The sequence below is a fragment of the Amblyomma mixtum genome, chromosome 6 (genome assembly GCF_055824585.1).
Source record: "Amblyomma mixtum isolate Tamu chromosome 6, ASM5582458v1, whole genome shotgun sequence".
In the NCBI taxonomy this organism is placed as follows: Eukaryota; Metazoa; Arthropoda; class Arachnida; order Ixodida; family Ixodidae; genus Amblyomma; species Amblyomma mixtum.
This window is the reverse complement of record NC_143017.1, coordinates 110,555,993-110,574,092: the sequence shown is the minus strand read 5'-3', so window position 1 is coordinate 110,574,092 and position 18,100 is coordinate 110,555,993. Positions and strand designations below refer to the sequence as shown.

The following is an 18,100-nucleotide window of genomic DNA, read 5'->3' as shown; positions in this document are numbered from 1 at the left end:
CTGAAATTTTTAATGCAAAAGGCAGCAGCTCGAATTGCCGCTTTGGGAATAATCACTTACTTTCTTTTCTAAGTAACAGGATGCAAATGATTTACGATCTTCCGCAGGTCTGTGTACGCTTTTAGGTTTCAATTCTTATTATTTTGTTGTGCAATCCCATATTTTAAAAGCTCTTAGGTAAGCCGCAAGCCCTAAGGTACAGTATACTTGAAAGAACGGAATATCGCAATATTCACGGCTCGTAAATTATTTACTCTCTTTTCTGGACGTGTACTGCCACTTAGGTTTCATTATGAGATGATTTTAAGCCCATAGCGCCGTCTAAAACGTTGCCACACATGTTGGGAGGTGAAACCGGAAGTTGGGATACTGTACTTTTGAGATGTCGGAATTACGCCTCACTGCTGGTATGTGCCGTTTGTTAGAAAAAAAAAAGTCCGTGATGCAGTGGTAAAAGAAAAGGCTCTCACGTGCACAGAGCGAAAAGAAGAAGAGGTCTGGCCATGGAGCATCGGGAGGAGAAATCTCGATCTCCTGAGAACAGCCCGCTTTCCAGACTTTCGCCGTCCGGGGTCCGTGCTGCGGGGGTCAACGCGAGCGCCACTGACTGTAGTTCATCCTCCCCTAAGGACCGCTCTCCCTCACCAGCCGGAGCCCCGCGAGGCGGGGTCTACAAACAGGGGAGCCGGTACCACCCCAGATCTTGCCTGAAATCGCCGAAATGGCCGAAGCCTGGCCATCCTGGAAGAGTTGGACAAGCCCTTCCTGCGAAAGGTGCACGTCTTGTACCCTGCGCTTGCACTCGTTTCGCGGGGGGGATGTCGTTGACCGATCACATCAATTTAAACGCAAAATATTCAAAACCAAATTTGTGACGCTGCTTTGCACACATAGTCATCTAAACTACTCACTCATTATGAACCTTCACTAATTAATTTCTGATAAAAGCTGGTTGGAATTTGCGGCGGAACTTTTCCTGGGCCAGTCAAAGATTCTTACGGTCTAAGATTGCTCACCCTGGGAAGTACAACTTGTCCTAAAGATGGCCCTGCAGTCTTCGCGGCAAGCATTTCGTTAGGAGTCGCCAGCGCGAGCGACTTTCCTGGCCAATGTCTCGACTATCGCCAAGCTTTTCCCGTCCACTCCGCAGGCACCGCGGACGTACCGTGGTCGAAAAGCACGGAAGACGGTGGCGCTGTTCCCAAGCACGAACGTGCAGTCACGCGACTGGCAAGCACTGGCGCCGCTGCGGAAACGCGGAAGGTTGCAGCTGGCCGCTCCGACTCTGCAGCTAACCAGGCTCGTACTCTCTTATCGTGTGGATGCCGCAGGTCGAACAAGAAAGTTAAGCATAGCTGCTGCTTTCATCATTCGACCACGCCCTGCTCGGAACTTGCGGCATAACTAGACGTACCATGCCCGCCGCTATGGCTGTGGGTAGCGCTGCTGAACACTCGCAAGTAGAGTCACTACTCTACTCGCAAGGTTAGGCAGAGGTGAACACCTTTCAAAGTAGAGAAACAACCCAGTATTAATGCTTGTGGCGTACCGTTGTTTTCCGTTATTTATTTTGCTAAAAATATTCGACCGTTATGTTTGTTGTTGCGTTAGCTTTACACAATGTCTCATGAGGTCTGTAATATATTTGAAGTAAATAAGCTAAAGCGAGCTCTACATCACAGGCTCAAGGACAAGCTGCGAAGGCCCCTCTGAGACCTCGCACCGCGGAGTCGCCGGTGGAGCACGAGAAACCCCGGCGTGACTCGGATGCTCCCGAGGACCCCGGCGGCACCGTAGGTGAAGCTTTGACTTCGCACGTGGCCGGCATGCTGGACAACCTACTGAGCGACTTCCGGTCCGTGGCGCACGTGTTCAAGAAAAGAGAGCGGTCTCTGCTGGCTACGGCCGAGGAAACGGTCCCGACAGCGGACGATGTGGATTGCAACTCCTTCGTCCAGATCCGTAAGCGGGACATCGCATTTATCTTTTAACGGTCCTTCGAGATGCGGCCCGATAAACCCACCGCTTACCTCACAGCCGTCAGATCTGGCCGCTCGGGAGCTGCACTAAATAGCGGAGCAATGTCATAGTTGAGTGGTGGTCAGGAGCGCATCACTTTACTTTAAGCGTGAAATGCTTTTAGTTTCAATTCTCAGCTATCTTAATCGAACAACTTCCCGAAATCGCGGCGAAATCCCTGTCGAGATCAGCGCCAAATAAGCCATGAATTTCTATCAGAAATATGTTCACACACCAGAAGAAGAGAAAACATTCCAAAACACTGGAAACTAGAATAGCACAAACGCCGGCGCTGAGCCAGAACAGTGCTTTTCTTGAACCACAGAAAATTCGGGCGTAGCCGCAAGGCTGCACATTGCTGCTAGGCGTGAATAACACTCCCCAGAGAATAGATGGTTAAACTAATAACAGATGGCGCTACAAATTACACGCACTTATATACGATGTATCGATGCCAGCTTCCCAGCTAGCCGGGAGAGGCTGCCTGTCTTGCCAGTTTCTTCCGAAAACAGAGAATTGCTGGAATGCAGAGATACAGATGTTGGAGCTTAAAATACCACTTAGAAGAAAAGGCTGATCAGCAAGTCCCTAAAAATGCAGATTCTGAGGATCTGCAAAAGGCAGAGTACAACAGATTTTCTGCAGACAAGTTCTCGATCTGTTCAACCAGTATACGAAGAGCAGTACTTAATGGGCGGCTCTACATAACGTCATCCACAGTGGGTCTTATCAACCTCCAATATTTACTTGATGTTTTTAACGAAATAGCGTTAAAGGCCGCGTTCACCGGAAAATCCGGTTTTGGCGTTGTCAGCGTCAGCGATGTGGGCGAAAAATCACGGGCATGACTGGCAGGTGGTCCCCAGAGAGCAACCTAGGAGGCAGGTGGGCCACCTAGGTCACGTGACATTGCATCGTCATCACAACCTGCCCACCGGATAGTGATCGAACTGCCCGCCGTGGCAGGTGGCAGTTAAATTAATGATTGGTTACTCGGGAAGAGCAACCTGGTCCGCAGAGGGCTCACCATTGGGAGCACCTGCCATCGCAGGGCAGTGGCCCATCGCTTTTCCGTTGCGCCACTGCGCCAGGAGGGGTATATGGGGACTCCCAGAGATTTATGAATTTAAAGTAGAGAATTGTCGTCTGCATATATGGTCGTCATCACGCCATACCATAAGGCGGAGCTGAAGTGTCCCCTCCAATTCTTTTATACCTGGTTGCCTGATGGTCAAAGAACTTTGCGATTGGTTTTTCTCCAGAAACGTTTTTCGAGGCTGAGAAAATTTATCACGAAGGTGTGTAGTACCGAACTTAAGCGCTGTGCTGTTTTGGCCAATTTCGGTTATGAATAAATTAAAATACAACAATAATAGGTGCCTGGATTTTTAGTGTAAGGTTATATGTATGGTTGCTTTAGTCTGCATCTTGTTGTTTTTGTTTGTTTCAAAGGCTTCATTTTTCTAAAATAATTTGTCAAACTTCACCCAAGCAACTTTTTTTTTGTCTACTTAGCAGGGCTCTAAGAAGCGTGCCGGAACTGCCGTAATTATACACTGTGGTACGGAAACATTTCTATCGTACGGAAGAAGTTAACGTTTGTTTCATTGATAATGAGATATAGTCGCGCAAACATTTAAAAAAAAGCATAAACAACTGAAACATCATACGACGTTTAAAAAAACACACTTTTGGTATTTGTAAACTTTGGCCTTTTTGATCATCTTATATGAAACTACTCTAGTTAACACAACGTGCATGCTTTCTGCCGTGCATTTTGCTGCAGCATGACGTTTCTTATAGCTTGCAGTGAAGATTGCGGAGATAAGATTACAGTTAAGGCCCTTCGTTTTCAAGTTTCATTTTTACCGAAATTCGAGGAGCAAAAATCGGAGTGATATTTTCTATAATTCTATAATTCGGGGGTTTCATTCGGATAATATCTTGCAACTAAAGACAATTCACTATTAACTGACGTTTTCCTGCGCGACATGAAATTGTTTATTTTTTGCATATTATGTATATGCACAATATGAATTAAAAAGTACCCTAAAACGCTGTTTACCAAAACAGATATCTTTCTGTGATCATTTATGACCTTTATTTCGTAGCTTCCCATGTCATCACCTGCGCGGCACTTCCGTGTCGGTGCAATACCTGTCTGCCTTTGTTTGTACAGTCCGAAAACATAGATCCAGCATCGCAGCGACCGTTTTAAATAATCAACAGCTTTGGAGCTGAACGCTGTTAGCGTGGAAAGCATTTGTAAAAAAAATGGAATTGCCAGGCAGGCTTGGAGTGCGGCCTGATCTCGGTGACCAGAACCGGCAACGCACTCCCTCACCAGAGCAGGATTTGGCCACCCTGGTGTAGTACTTGGCCACAACCTTCTATGAACAAACCAATTAACCCTCGGCCCTCAGTCCCCAGTGGCTGCGAAGCAATTGACGAAGGCGGCGGTCAGACCTGTGACGCAGCGGACGGTGCTAAATATCTCTGACACAGGACAGGACGCCATTGAAAACTGAACCTAAGCTAGAACCGTATCCAGTGAGGCCAGCTTAGCAGTGCGTTTCGAGGAACTAGAGGGCATTAAAGGGGATTTCACAGGGCTGAGTGAGGTTAGGAGGACAGATGAGGTGCATACAGTACTAAGGGGCAGGCATGTACTGTGCTATCGTCGATTAGCGGAGCGACGATAACTAGGTGTGAGATTCCTCATTAATCAGCATATAGCTGGCAACATAGAGGAGTATTATAGCATTAACAAGAGGGTGGCAGCTATCGTAATTAATCATAATAAGTGGTACAAGTTGAAGGTAGTGCAGAGCTATGCACCTATATCCAGCCATGATGATGAGATCGTTGAAAGCTTCTATGAATACGTGGAATCGTCAATGAACAAAGTAGCATCACAGTACACTGTACTAATGTGCGACTTCAATGCGAAGGTAGGCAAGAAGCAGGCCGGAGACCAGGCGGTAGGCGACTATGGCATAGGCTCCAAGAATACCAGGGGGGAGTTATTGGTAGAGTTCGCAGAGAGAAATAATGTACGGATCAAGAATACCTTCTTTCGGAAACGAAAAAGCATGAAGTGGACGTGGAAGGGCACCAATGGTGAGAATACAGATGAAGCAGACTTCATACTATGCGCTCACCTTGTTATCGTGCAGGATGTGGAAGTCGTTGGAAATGTGCGTTGTAGCGACCTAAGAATAGCAAGATGTCGAATTTGCTTAGACCTGAAAAGGGAAAGGAAAAATTAGTTAAACGGAAGCCCATTAACGAGTTAGCGGTAAGAGGGAAAGTAGAGGGATTCAGGATTACGCTGCAGAACAGATATCCGGCTCTAACTGAGGAAGACGATCCTAATGTTGAAACAATGAACGATAACCTCACAGCTATCATTACGAAGTGCACACTAGAAGCAGGGGTAGGATGGTTCGACAGTATACCGGCAAGCAATCTCAGGAGACGAAAAATTGATTAAACGCCGCATTATGAAAGCGTCTAAACCTACGGACAGAATAGAACTGGCAGAGCTATCCTAGTTAATCAATAAGCGCAGGGTAGCCCACATAAGTAAGTTTGATATGGAGACAATCGAGCGTACTCTAAAGAACGGAGGTAGCCTAAAAGCAGTGAAGAGGAAACTAGGCATAGGCAAAAACCAGATGTATGCGACAAGAGACAAAGAGGGCAATGTCATTAGCAATATGGATAAGATAGTTAAAGTAGCCAAAGAGTTTTGCACAAATCTATACAGTAGCGAACCTAATCAGAACGTTACTGAGAGAGGCAGTCGAGCACAGCACTAGGACATCCCGCCAGTAAATAAAAGGAAGTCAAAAAAGCCTTAGGAACAATGCAAAGAGGGAAAGCAGCGGGTGAGGATCAGGTAACAGCAGATTTGTTGAAGGATGAAGCTGAGATTGTGCTAGAATAATTATCCACCCTAAATACGCACAGCCTTGTGACCTGGAGCATACCAGAAGCCTGGAAAAACGCTAACATTATCTTAATACATAATAAAGGAGATGTCAAGGACTTGAAAAATTAGACCGGTCAGCTTACTGTCCGTTGCATGCTAGGTGTTTACTAACGTAATCGCAAGTTGTCCTTATACTTCAATTAACCAAATGATCAGGCAAGCTTTCGTAGAGGATACTCGACAGTAGACCATATTCACAGTATGAATCAGGTGGTAGAGACATACGCAGAATATAACCAACCCCTATATATAACGTTCATTGATTACGGGAAAGCGTTCGACTCAGTGGAAACATTAGCAGTCATGCAGGCATTGCGGAATCAGTGTGTAGAAGAGTCTTACGTGAAAATACCGGAAGATACTTAAAGACTGCACAGCTACCATAGGCCTTCATAAAGTCAGCAATAAAATTCCGAAAAGGAAGAGTCTCAGGTAGAGAGTCACGATCTCGCCAATGCCAGCTTACAGGTGTTCCGAGGCTTGGATTGTGAACAGTTGGGAATAAAAGTTAATGCTGAATACCTAAGTACTCTGCGATTCGCTGATGGCATTGCCTTGCTAAGTCACTCAGGAGATGAGCTGCAAAGCATGATCAGTGGATTAGACAGGCAGAGCAGAACGGTAGGTCTTATACAGAAAAAAAAAAAGTAATGTTCAACAGTCTCGCAAGGAAACAGCAGTTCACAATTGGTAGCAAGGAGCTGGAAGACGTAAGGGAACACGCCTACTTAGGGCAGGTAGTGGCCGCCGATCCGGATCATGAGAGCGAAATAACTAGAATAATAAGAATGGGGTGGAGCGCATATGACATATGACGTCACGTGAAAACTATCTATACATGGAAAAGCACGAACAGACTGTTAAAGCGAAAGGGCGCAAGAGAAGCCGCAATAACGAATCGAAGGGCATGGGAACAATGAGTATAAGTGATAACAAGTTATAGGTATTTGGAGAGGAATCAATGTGCCAGGGCTTACTTTTGGGAATGCGGTTTTATGCCTAAGGGCAGAAGTTAAGTGCAGTCGGTAGTACTATGAATGAATCAGCTGTTGGAAGATTAGCGCTTAGTACCCACTACAAAACCACAAATCAGGCTGTTCAGGGGGACATGGGCTGAGAGCCATTCGAAGCAAAGGAAGCTCACAGTAAAATATTGTATGAAGAACGCCTGAGGAAATTGGACGATAACAGGTTGACAGCTATGGTATTCAAATACCTATCAGAAAAAGCGTTGACTGACAGTGGCGGAAAAGGATCAAGAAATTAACCAGTAAGTATGCCGGAAACAAGGACGGACAAGGAACAAAGAGGACCCCAGAGACCGCTAAAGGGAGCCATTAACGTTATCGCGTCATACCCTTAAGGCTGAGCTCAAGAGCCCGCTATTTTTACCGCAGCCTTGTTATAACGTCGCCACTTTCACTGAAAATGAAGTTTTTATGAGCTCGAAAAGTTGCCACGACCAGCCGTTTTGCCAACTAAACTGCGATGATGTCAAATCAGTTTTGTTGTGGATCCCGGGTACTAGGCTCTTTCATCATTCCTCTCGAAACGGTAATCACGGATGTATTTTCGGTCTTTAAATAATGAATTTGAATTGAGTATTGGGAAAATTTTAAAGTTGAATTTCTTCGCCAATAGATGCGCCTTTTGTAGCCGAACAAGCATCAACGCAGCCAGAAACATCAATAGAATCGATTTTTGCTAATACTAAATATTGCATGGATTTGTCCTCGGCGTTCCTTCAAGCTACGCGCTCTGGTGCCGCACACGAGCGGAGCCGAATAGGCGCGTGCTCTGCCAAATGCGTGCAGTTCACAGAAGGCGACCGCTTCCTCGCAGCGGGCCGGCTGTCTCCACTGAGGACCGTGCTGCTGTCCAGTTTCTCGACACCGCCGCCACGGGCCCGGCACAACGGCTCCGCCTCGTCCTGCCAACGGGGCGGCGTTCACCTCACGCGTTTCGCTGCGCTGGCGGCCGCCGGCTCCATCCTGCTGCTGCTGCTCATCTACTCGCTGCGCGGACTGCGGGCGCAAGCACTGCAATGCAGCGAGTGCAGCAGCCGCCGACCCGGCAACGGCTCCTCGGCCGCCGTGGACTGACTCGGGCCACACAGCCAGGGAGCATCGGCCACGACCAGACACGGACGGCACAGCCTGCACGCAGCTCCTAGCACTTAGTTCCTATCAGCTCCTAGTTCTTACGATATTTGACGTCGTCGTTACACACCGGGTGCTATGGGGCTCACAGGAAGTAGAAAAGAAAGCAATAAAGGCAGTGTGGTGTGGTGGCACTTCGATCGTCACAGTCTTCATACGCGTTTTCAAGAGTGGCGTCTTTTCACCCTCTTCATTCCTGGCCTCACAGCGCTGTTGTGCCCACCCCATGGGAGACTAATACCGCTCCTTTCCTTCCCTCCATATACCTGCTCCCCTCCTCCCTTATGGCTGCCATTATGCGTCCAGGCGAAGCACTGAGGTAAGAAGGAAAAGGATGGTATGCCTGCCTGAGTGTGCGTGGTTGGGAAAAAAGAAAAAGCCACGTCTGTGCAATCAGGTGCGGCGTCGGAGTCAGTATTTGGCGTCATTAGACGAAGAGGTGTCACGCTTGGTGCAGTCACTGGCAGAGCAGACTTTAATTTCAGCGGTGCTTCCCGTCAGACGGTTGCGCAACGCAAGAGAGCATTCAGCATAGAGCACTGCAGCCCGTTCCCGCAGCACCTCGAGGTCAGTCGGTCCCTCACTGCAAGTGGTCTCCTGCTGCACAAGTAAAGAAGTGCCCGACAAATTCACTCGAATCGCAATAACACTTCAAAAAACTACTTCGGTAAACACAGAGAAGATAACACGAGTTATTCCTCCCTGATTTTTGAACGTCGATCTCTCTGAGCAGCTCTGAAGTTCCGAGAACGAAAGAAAAAGGGCTGCATTCACTCAACAAAGTATACTGAGCGGCCAGCTGGTCAGACATGCTGTCTGAACGAAGAACGTACAGCTGAGACAATAGCCAGAAAAGGCGAGGACAAGACGTGCGCTACTCTTACCCTCGCCTTCGCTGTTCGTTGTCTCAACGCTACGTTCTTCATTAAAACCCGCTGCAGTGGCTCAGTGGTTACAGCGCTCGGCTACTGAGCCCTAGTACCCAGCGTCGAACCCGACCGCGGCGGCCGCGTTTCGATGGAGGCGAAACGCAAAAGGTGCCCGAATGCTAGCGATGTCAGTGCACACTTAAGATCCCCAGGTGGTCAGAATTATTCCGTAGCACTGCACAACGAAACCTCTCTCTTTCCTCTTTCATTCCCACCTCCCTCCCTTCTCTCACGGCACGGTCGAGGTGTCTTTCGAGAAGTGAGACAGTTACTGCGCCTTTCATTCCCTCATAACCAATGATACTCTTCGTTCAAATTGCATACTCTCGCAAATAAACTTTGCGTTACCTCTACATTTGAATGCGAAAGCATTACTAGTCCCATTACGAGAAAAGCCGGCGGCGTGCTTGTGTTCATTCAGTTTGATCTCTCGTATCATCCAAAGCGAGCCGGAATGCGCATCCCGAGTGACTTGTATGTGAGAGACGCTGGTTACACTCGGTGTGCAAATGAGCTTCCTCTCGTTCTGCGTCAACAAAAGAGTATTATAGTTACTGTTCGTTAATAAACCACTGGAAATACTTTAGCGTCCAAATTTCTTCGTTTCCGAGACGCTGCGGGCAACAATAAAAAACTCAAGATTTTGTGCAATTTTTTTGGCGTAAGGAAAACGCTACTATACCAGACACCAAAAATAAGCAAATAAAAGCTGAGTATCCTTTTTTTTTCTGAGCCAAATCATGGCCCTATTCATATCTATCGCTGTTAGAACACCCCGAGTGCACTTTACCTTGTAATTATTAATCAATAGTCATTCACAGCCCCTCTGCGTCCGGGCTCGGCCCTGCGACGGCGATTTCAAGCCCGGGACCGGCCCAGGCCCGGCGAAACAGCACATTTTCCAGCCCGCGTTTTCGGGCCTGTCCGAGCCCTTACACTGCTCAAAATCAGCAGATGTTTTGTGCTTTGAGGAGGAATACCGTAGCGAGAAGCGGGAACCTGCGTGATGGCAGCCACGGAAGGAGGCTTAGCGCCGTAATAAGCCCTCCCTTTTTTTTTTTTAGAACCTCTGCTGCCATCTAGTGAGTGTGGACAGAGTGGTATCAGCGCGCTGCGCTGAGTACGAGAACCGAGAATGGAGTGCGGAGTGCGGTAGGATTTAAAGGACACGTAGAATGCCACCGGGCACATGGTGATCAGAATGAATAGCAGCGGAGACAAAGATGGGCCGAGACGAAGCACGCGCGGCAGGCTGCGCAAACGAAGCAACAACGTCAGGCCGAACGCCTGGACCGGTCCGCAGTTTTGAGCCACTGTCCAGCATGCAGCATACTTCATTTGCACACGACAGCCATACTAGTACCATGACACTGTTCAGGAGCTAGCTCATGCATCGCATAAGCAGTCTAAGTCATAAGTTCGCCATTCACTAAGCGCCTGAGCAGCTTATTCCTTAGCTGCGCAGTGTGCAGGGTAAGCCGGACTAACGAAAAATGTAGTCATTACCTCATCAGTGATATTATTGAAGTTCCGCTGGCTTAAGCCTATGAAATGTCATGTTTTGAATGCGGTAGCGGGCCACGAATGCGAATACGACCATTGCATCGACAAGGATAACGCAGCTATCATCGCGAAATAAGCGAAATTCCCGACCCGGCTGTCACTGTAATCATTGGTCCCCGAAACTACGCCCTAGAGCATGCACGGAACGAATTGGAGCATGTCAGATATATGCCACATTTAAGGGGACAGCACACTCCTGGCACTTCAGCGTGAACACGAAACCCGCAGTGGTTGCGAAAAGTCAATAACATCGCTACCTCGCCGGTGACTGACTTTGTAGAGCGAAAGCTCTACTTCACGACCAACGCTGCAAAAGCCAGAACATCGCTGAAACCTTGACCTTGAATTAATAAATAAAACAAATATTGTCACGACTGGGATTCGAACACCCGGCAGGGCGAAATGATCAGTTTCGCTGGCCACTGCACGAGAGCATGTATGCTATCGCCGCAGTCGATCGCGCCTCGTGTTGTTGTTTTGCATCGAAACGATGGCACATCGTTTTTGAGGCGACAAGAAGAAGCATGATCGACTGCGGCGATAGCTGCAACACACTCTCGCGCTGTGCATTGCACATCGTCGTCTTCATCAACTTCCGTCTGCGGCCCGAACAGATCACATCAGCTTAACCTCGATCAGATCTTCACGTGGGTTTGATATCGTGTCGATGACCCAGCAAAGCAAAGCCATGAGCCATTCAGACTAAACACATGCTTTAGCACGCTAAAACCCTGCCATTTTTTTCGTCATTACTGTGACTATTGTCATTTTCATAGAAACTGTAAGCAGGATTGCCCATCGCGCTCTAAAGTGGCTCCTGGACGCGAGAGGCACGGCTGTCATCCAGCCGCATGGCCTAGTTGCTCTTATCTCGGAGTGAATCCACGTCAGCAGGTGGCTACCGAGTGATGCTTACTATCGAACTTTGTTGGTTTTTTGGGCTGGGCTCTCTTCCACTCTTCTCCGCCATAACGGCAAAATTTATTTCATTTTATTTCATTCTTTTCATTTCAATTCGTGTTTTGTTTTTCACATGTTACGTTTATAGGAAGGCCAAACAAGCGTTTCCTTGTTGCTGCCGACGGTCATGCACCTTTCTTCCCATCCCCTCGTGCCGTGATTCAGCCCGAGAGAGAGAGAGAATAAAGTGTGAAACAGCCAGCTTTCTAGCTACCTCGGCCTTAAGCCTGAGGATATCATCATCATCATCACTGAGCAGAGCGCGAACGCGGCGCCGTAGACGAGGCAGAAGACAAGTGCCTTCTCAGACTTGCCCACAGCAGCATCAGCGTGCCTTCTCTGTGATGAACCCAGCAACGAGGGCCCCCCAGCAGGCATTCGCCCCGCCTCCACCGCGCACGATGCCCGGTCCCTGGTACGATGCCCGGAACCCAGGCGCGGCGCGTCCTCCACCGCTGATGCACCCCGGCGCAGTCGCGCTGCCACCGCCTCAAGCCCGGGCCCTGCATCCCGTGCATGACCCCGGTACGTTGCCCACGCTGACGCGCTTTCCCCGACGCAGCAAATGCGGCCCGTAATATAAGCAGATTCACAAAAATCGGGAATGTCGAAATGGAGCTGGTCGCTTTGCCATCTTGTAAAGGAACAGGAAAGAAAAATGATAGGTGTAACGTTAAGAGATCGGAAGCGGACGGAGTGGACAACCTAGTCGAGATCAAGAGGAAGAAGTGGGCTTGGGCAGGGCATGTAATGCGAAGGCAAGATAACCGCTGGTCCTTAAGGGTAACGGAGTGGATTCCAAGAGAAGGCAAACGTACCAGGGGACGGTAGAAAGCTAGGTGGGCAGATGAGATTAAGAAATCTGCGGGAATGCGGTGACCGCAACTGGCAAAGGGCAGGGTTAATTGGAGAGATCATGGGAGAGGCTTTCGCCCTGCAGTGGGCAAAGTCAGGCTGATGATTATGGTGAAAGGAACAGCGCGCCTATACTACCAAACAAGCAGAAGAGTGCATCGCGGAGAGGAGGCTGTGCTACACCTCCCTGGCGCCATCACGGTGCTGCCGAGAATCCACTATGTTTAAGGAAATGCTCGGTGTGAAGTAGATTTCAAGCGAGGGCGTAGTTCAAATTCAAATTCTTTATTTCTGCCTTGTAAAGATACAGACAGCGGAGGCGCCGAAAAAGCTGTGAGAGACAGCTTGACTAAGCCGCAGCCCCCTTCGCTTGGCAGCAGCTTGACAGCAAGGCTTTTAATACAAAGGCAGTTGCAAAGCGTGATAACAAGTATACAATAATGAGCAGGTACAAGATAAAACGAAAGAACATTATACAATACTGACACAATATTCACATTGGGTGGACACAGGTATTGACAGCAAAGAAAAAAAAAGAAAAAAAACACACAAACAAAATTTCTACATGCTAGCATACAAAGCACGCAAAGACCTGTTTGACGAACCGAAAAGGTCAAAATTATTACATATATACGCGTTTAGCAGGGACGGAAGAGTGAACTGCAGGCGTTCTCTACCCGAGTTTAACCGTGGGGTCGGGACTATCCATGTCTCCGCATACCTTGTTGTGTAGCTTGCATCTCGGGTATGTAGTTCGGCAAGTTTACGTATGTGGTTTACATTTCTACGTGTTTCGAGTTTAAACCGGACACTCAAGCGATATTTATACAAGTTGTGTATTTTTAGCACACCACTTTGTAGAAAGAGATCTTTGCTTGGCGAGTCCCAGGGGACATTGTAAACATGACGAAGAAACTTTTTCTGAAAAATGTAGATACGCTGAAGACAGCTAACCGTAGCTGTGCCCCACACTAGATGGCAGTAGTTTAAATAGGAGTAGAAAAGTGAATTATAGAGGAGTAACCTTACTGTTCTTGGAATGACGTATCTGAGCCGACTTATGACTCCGGTTATTTGAGCCAGTTTCGTGACAATATGGTCCGTGTGGTGTTCCCAAGACATGCTGGAAGAGAAAACTACTCCAAGGCATTTAAATTGTTCAACTATGTCTATACGTCGTGAGTTTAGTTTAATCTCGATGGGGGAAGGAAGTACTTTGTTTTTAGGACGAAATATGACAGCTTTTGTTTTCTTCTCATTTATACGCATGTATCTGGATTCGGACCACTTTTTTAATTCACTCAAGGTGTCATTGCATTCCCGAACAAGGAGATCAAGATCATTTCCAGTAAAGAAGATGCTAGTGTCGTCAGCGTAGATAATAAATTGAGCGGCGGAGTTAATGTTGGAGATATCATTCAGGTACATATTAAAAAGTAATGGTCCCAATATACTACCCTGGGGAACGCCAGAAGTAACAAGTTTTAGTTCAGATGTCACATTGTCTATGCTTACAGCCTGTTTTCTATGCGAAAGATATGATTTCAGGATCATTTGAGCCAGTCCAGTTGCTCATTAACATCCAATAAAGCGCAACTATAGTGCACTATCTAGTGGAAAGCTGTAGAGTGTTCATTTTCAGCCGTATACAATATTAGCAACACGCGGTGCTGTTCTGCCGCGTCGAACTCAGTGCCGTTACGCACCGCTTAGCGAGAGGAGCAGGCCTTTCTTAGGCGTGCCCGTAGTGCTTTTCACGCCCCCTGTCTGCACTCGTAGGTCTTACGTGTGGCTTATAGGGTGAATCCACATGTGGTGTACGTTATCTAACGGCTACGTCGTGATCACCTATAGACGAGTAGCGTCATCAGCCAAACGAGCACTTCTAATCATTCAGAATGGGGTCTCGCGATTGTCGCGACCCAAGCGGCTGAAGGCAGCAGTTTTTAAGCGTGCACTGGAACACTTGCAGCGCCGCCTTAGGCTATGGCCGCGGTAAGGCCGATGTTCATGGGTAATTGCTTCCTCGCAAACTGCCAGGGATACTTGCACATTCAGCAACCACTGCTTAAATAGACCCCAGAAGAATTGGAACAAGCCAAGCAACACAAAAGTTTGATCGCCGTCCCTTTCGCTTATCCCGCTTCTCTAACCAGCGGCTTCAAGACTTCTTTGTCTAAACTTAATACCCTAATTAAATTTTCTTTGATCTGTGAAATATCTGTGCGCTTCGCTTGACTAGCCAGAGAGAGGATGTGAATGACCAGACAGGGCCGACAGGGTAAAAAAGGCCTTACTTCATTATCCCTTCCTAAACCTGACTGCGCTGTAAAAGAAAAATTGACTTACGCATGAAAGCAAATAGAAAGAGTAGCAGAAATGTGGAGTGTAAGCAGTGTAAGCTTCGAAGCGTTTTCTTAGCAAGAGCAAAAACAATTTTAACGAAGAATATAGAGCTCTGCAGTGGCTTACAGGCCGTGGAGTCGCCATATCGTTGATAAACTATTTTTCTACAGCTTATCAGCTTGATTCTTTCATTTTATAAAGGATATAATTCAATGTATAGTCGGATACAACTTAAGTCTGCAGTGAAGCTCCGCCCCCATTCAGCCTCCACGCACAGAATTCCTCCACGGCGAAAGAGTAGCCCGCTGCTTAAACGCCTCTTGTTAGCTAAACAAGAAGCTTGTCATAAGAAAAACTATGAGCCCTAGAATTTTTATACGTGGGTTGTTTGATATAGTGAAACATTAAAAAGCTGATTACGTTTACTGTTTTACTGTTGCGATTGGCCAGCGGAGTATACAGGACGCCACGGATCCCGGCCCAGTGTTAGCAACTGCTTTTTTTTTTTTTTGTATCCTACTATATTTTAATCCACATTGGGTGGGGGCACACGGTGGCACCGCTGCCGGCTGCAATGGTGGCCGAAACGTGATCAAGAAGAGCGAAGCTACGATTGCGGCGCCATCTGCTGCGTTCATCTGTACCGCAGCTGTAGCTTATTGCTCAGAACGAGGAGTGTAATACGCCCGGTCAATCAGAAAGGAGTTCTGTAGGGCCATGAGCATCAAAATTTTAATGGGTTATGGAGTACACCCGTGAATTTTATACCATTAGATAGGTCCCACTGTGTACACTTGCGTGTGGTATACGCGGACTCCTCATGAAGTTTTTAGTTTCCACAAATTTGGGGTGATATGTTTTCGCGAAAGACCTTCGGACGCTCTTCAGAAGAAAGGCAACGTAAAGGCGCTTAGTTCTACTGCCTTTGGCTTGCGATCGTCACGCAAGATGATGTGAGTAGTTGCTTTGAAAACTGCCCAATTTGTGTGCCACGATAGTGAAACTGAATTTTCCAAACTTTTCTCCTTGCAGCCATGGATATGACAACCACTCAAGGCGTCACTGGTAAGAGAACCGTAACACCCCGCGCTCATCAGTGTGGTCGTCCACGCGTATGCTTGACTCGCAGCTGATGCCTCTCTTATACTGGGCTGGGGCTACCGGTGCCAAAGCCGTTCTTTGTGCCTCTCGCAACAAGTTCAGTGGGGTCGGAAACGCACCCAATTTGATGTGCCGCTTCACTTCCTCTGCGAGTGATTTCCTTCGTTGGAACTTCTCCGTTTATTTCCTTTACGTGAGGCCTACAAGCGAACTTTGCCTCCATCCTGCGAGGCAGGATTACTTGCGAGTGCTCACCTTTATACACGTCGTAATGGAGGTGATGATTCACGTAGTACGCATATTACTCATGGACCTGGTTTAGTACAGTGGGAGGTGACTGCATGTGAAAGGAGAATTTTTTTTCTGTACAGGAGTTCTAAAAATGCCATTTTCGTGTTTTCTGTTAAGCACTTTAAATGATTAGCATGTGAAAGGCCGAACTTCAGCACTTTCCGAATTAATGGCACTTGTTTGGAAACAACTTCGATTAAAATGCACACACACGCGCACGCACGAACGCACACACACAAAAAAAAAGAACAGAAATTGTCGCTAAGCGTAGAATCGAACCGATGAACTTTTGGTTGGGAGCCGGAAGCACTGCTTTCGGAGAACCACTGAAATATGACTTGCAAAATTTTCGCATGTTGCTCAGAGGCTGCGACACTTCTGGATACCCGCAGCTGCGCTGTGAAAACACGCAATGCAAGCCCGGTGTAAAACCGGTTAAAACCTTGAAAATGTGGAGCAGGTGCAACCTATATTTGTCTCGAGCTTCATAAAACGACCTGAAGCAGCACCTTGCAAACTTATCAGCATCAGAAGCTACATAATACATAACTGGCTATCATGAAATTAAAGGCGCGGTAACTGTCTCTTCTTGGTGGACACCTCAACCGCGCCGTGAGGGAAGGAGGACGGTGCGAGTGAAAGTTGAAAGAGAGAAAGTGACGCCGTAGTGGAAGGCTCCGGAATAATTTCGACCACCTGGGTATCTTCAACGTGCACTGACATCGCACAGCACGGGAGCACGGGAGCGTTTTGCTGTGCGATGTCAGTGCACGTTAAGGATCCCCAGTTGGTCGAAATTATTCCGGAACCCTAGCTTAACCCAGATCACAGCTCTCTCCTTTCTTTTAAAGAAATTACTGAGCACTCGTGCCGAACACCGGCGATACCCAGTTCCTATGAAAGGACTGGGTAAAGCTGGCGAACGAATTTTCCTCAGGCTCTTTACAGACACCCTGCTGTGCCCGGCGGTTCTCAAGCACTTTAATCCTTCTTTTGACGGCCGCTGCTCATTCTGTGGGGAGGTGGCCGACACCTTCCACATGGTTTGGGCATGCAGAAAAAATCCTTCTCTCCCCCCAATCACCCCTTCCCCTACCCGAGAGGACTGGGAGGCGGCCCTGCTCAGCTGCCAGGAACTATCGGCCCAACAGGCCCTGGTTCGGCGGACTTGTGTAGCGGTCTCGACCAACGGGATCCCGGAATGAGGGACTCCGCCTAGTATTGTAAGAGGTGAGACCCATTAGGGGCCTCTCCCCGAGCACCTCTCTGTAAATTACTTAATAAATGCTTTTCACCACCACCACCACTACGGCACCACTTGCGCCACAGTGCAACACGCGCATCAGAATAGGAGGAGGGTATGAGGAGAGGGCAGTGATAACTATCTCTGTTTGGGTGGACACTTCACCCCCGCAGTGAGGGTAGCGACGGAGGGGTTTAAGGAAGAAGAGAGGAGAAAAGAAAAGTACACGAATATACCACGCTTGGTCTACAGTGTGCATACCCGCGTCCCCGGGGTGCTGCCGTAGCACGTTCCTTTCAAAGCTTTATTGGTCATGTAAAGAGACAGAAATAGCCACTTCGGAAGGCGCCGGTGTCGATTATAAGTAGGCCGTGGACTTTCCCGGTTTTCACCGAAAAATAGCAATAAACATGAACCAGAACAAAAATATATAATTAATTAACACGGAGGCACGCAAACACGCAATCTCGGGCACTATGCGCCAATTTTAATGCGTTTTGACCCTGGGCCAATCCCACGGCAGAACGCTGGGTCCTTCACGACATCTGTATCGCAACGGATTATCGACGTACTCTTTTGCTCTGGAAAGCATGCCGGCAAACGATGAGATGTAGTGCTGGGGCCCTCTATAATGGTTGGT

At 47.9% G+C, this 18,100-nt stretch overlaps 3 protein-coding genes across 3 annotated transcripts in view; 2 read left to right on the top strand and 1 right to left on the bottom strand.

Moving 5' to 3' along the window:
- Positions 1-18,100, bottom strand: part of LOC149340034 (uncharacterized) — a 48,255-nt gene that overhangs the window by 21,004 nt on the left and 9,151 nt on the right. The gene's annotated exons all lie outside the window — the stretch shown is intronic.
- LOC149340035 (uncharacterized) lies at positions 504-8,115 on the top strand. The gene is made up of 4 exons (XM_089550626.1): positions 504-774; positions 1,151-1,318; positions 1,666-1,962; positions 7,856-8,115. Exons 1-4 carry the CDS (start codon positions 504-506, stop codon positions 8,113-8,115), a joined length of 996 nt encoding a protein of 331 aa, XP_089406752.1.
- Positions 11,969-18,100, top strand: part of LOC149340033 (uncharacterized) — a 31,919-nt gene continuing 25,787 nt past the window's right edge. Inside the window, exon 1 of the mRNA XM_089551040.1 lies at positions 11,969-12,149. Coding sequence (XP_089407166.1) covers positions 11,969-12,149 — 181 coding nt within the window. The remainder of the gene's footprint in view (positions 12,150-18,100) is intronic.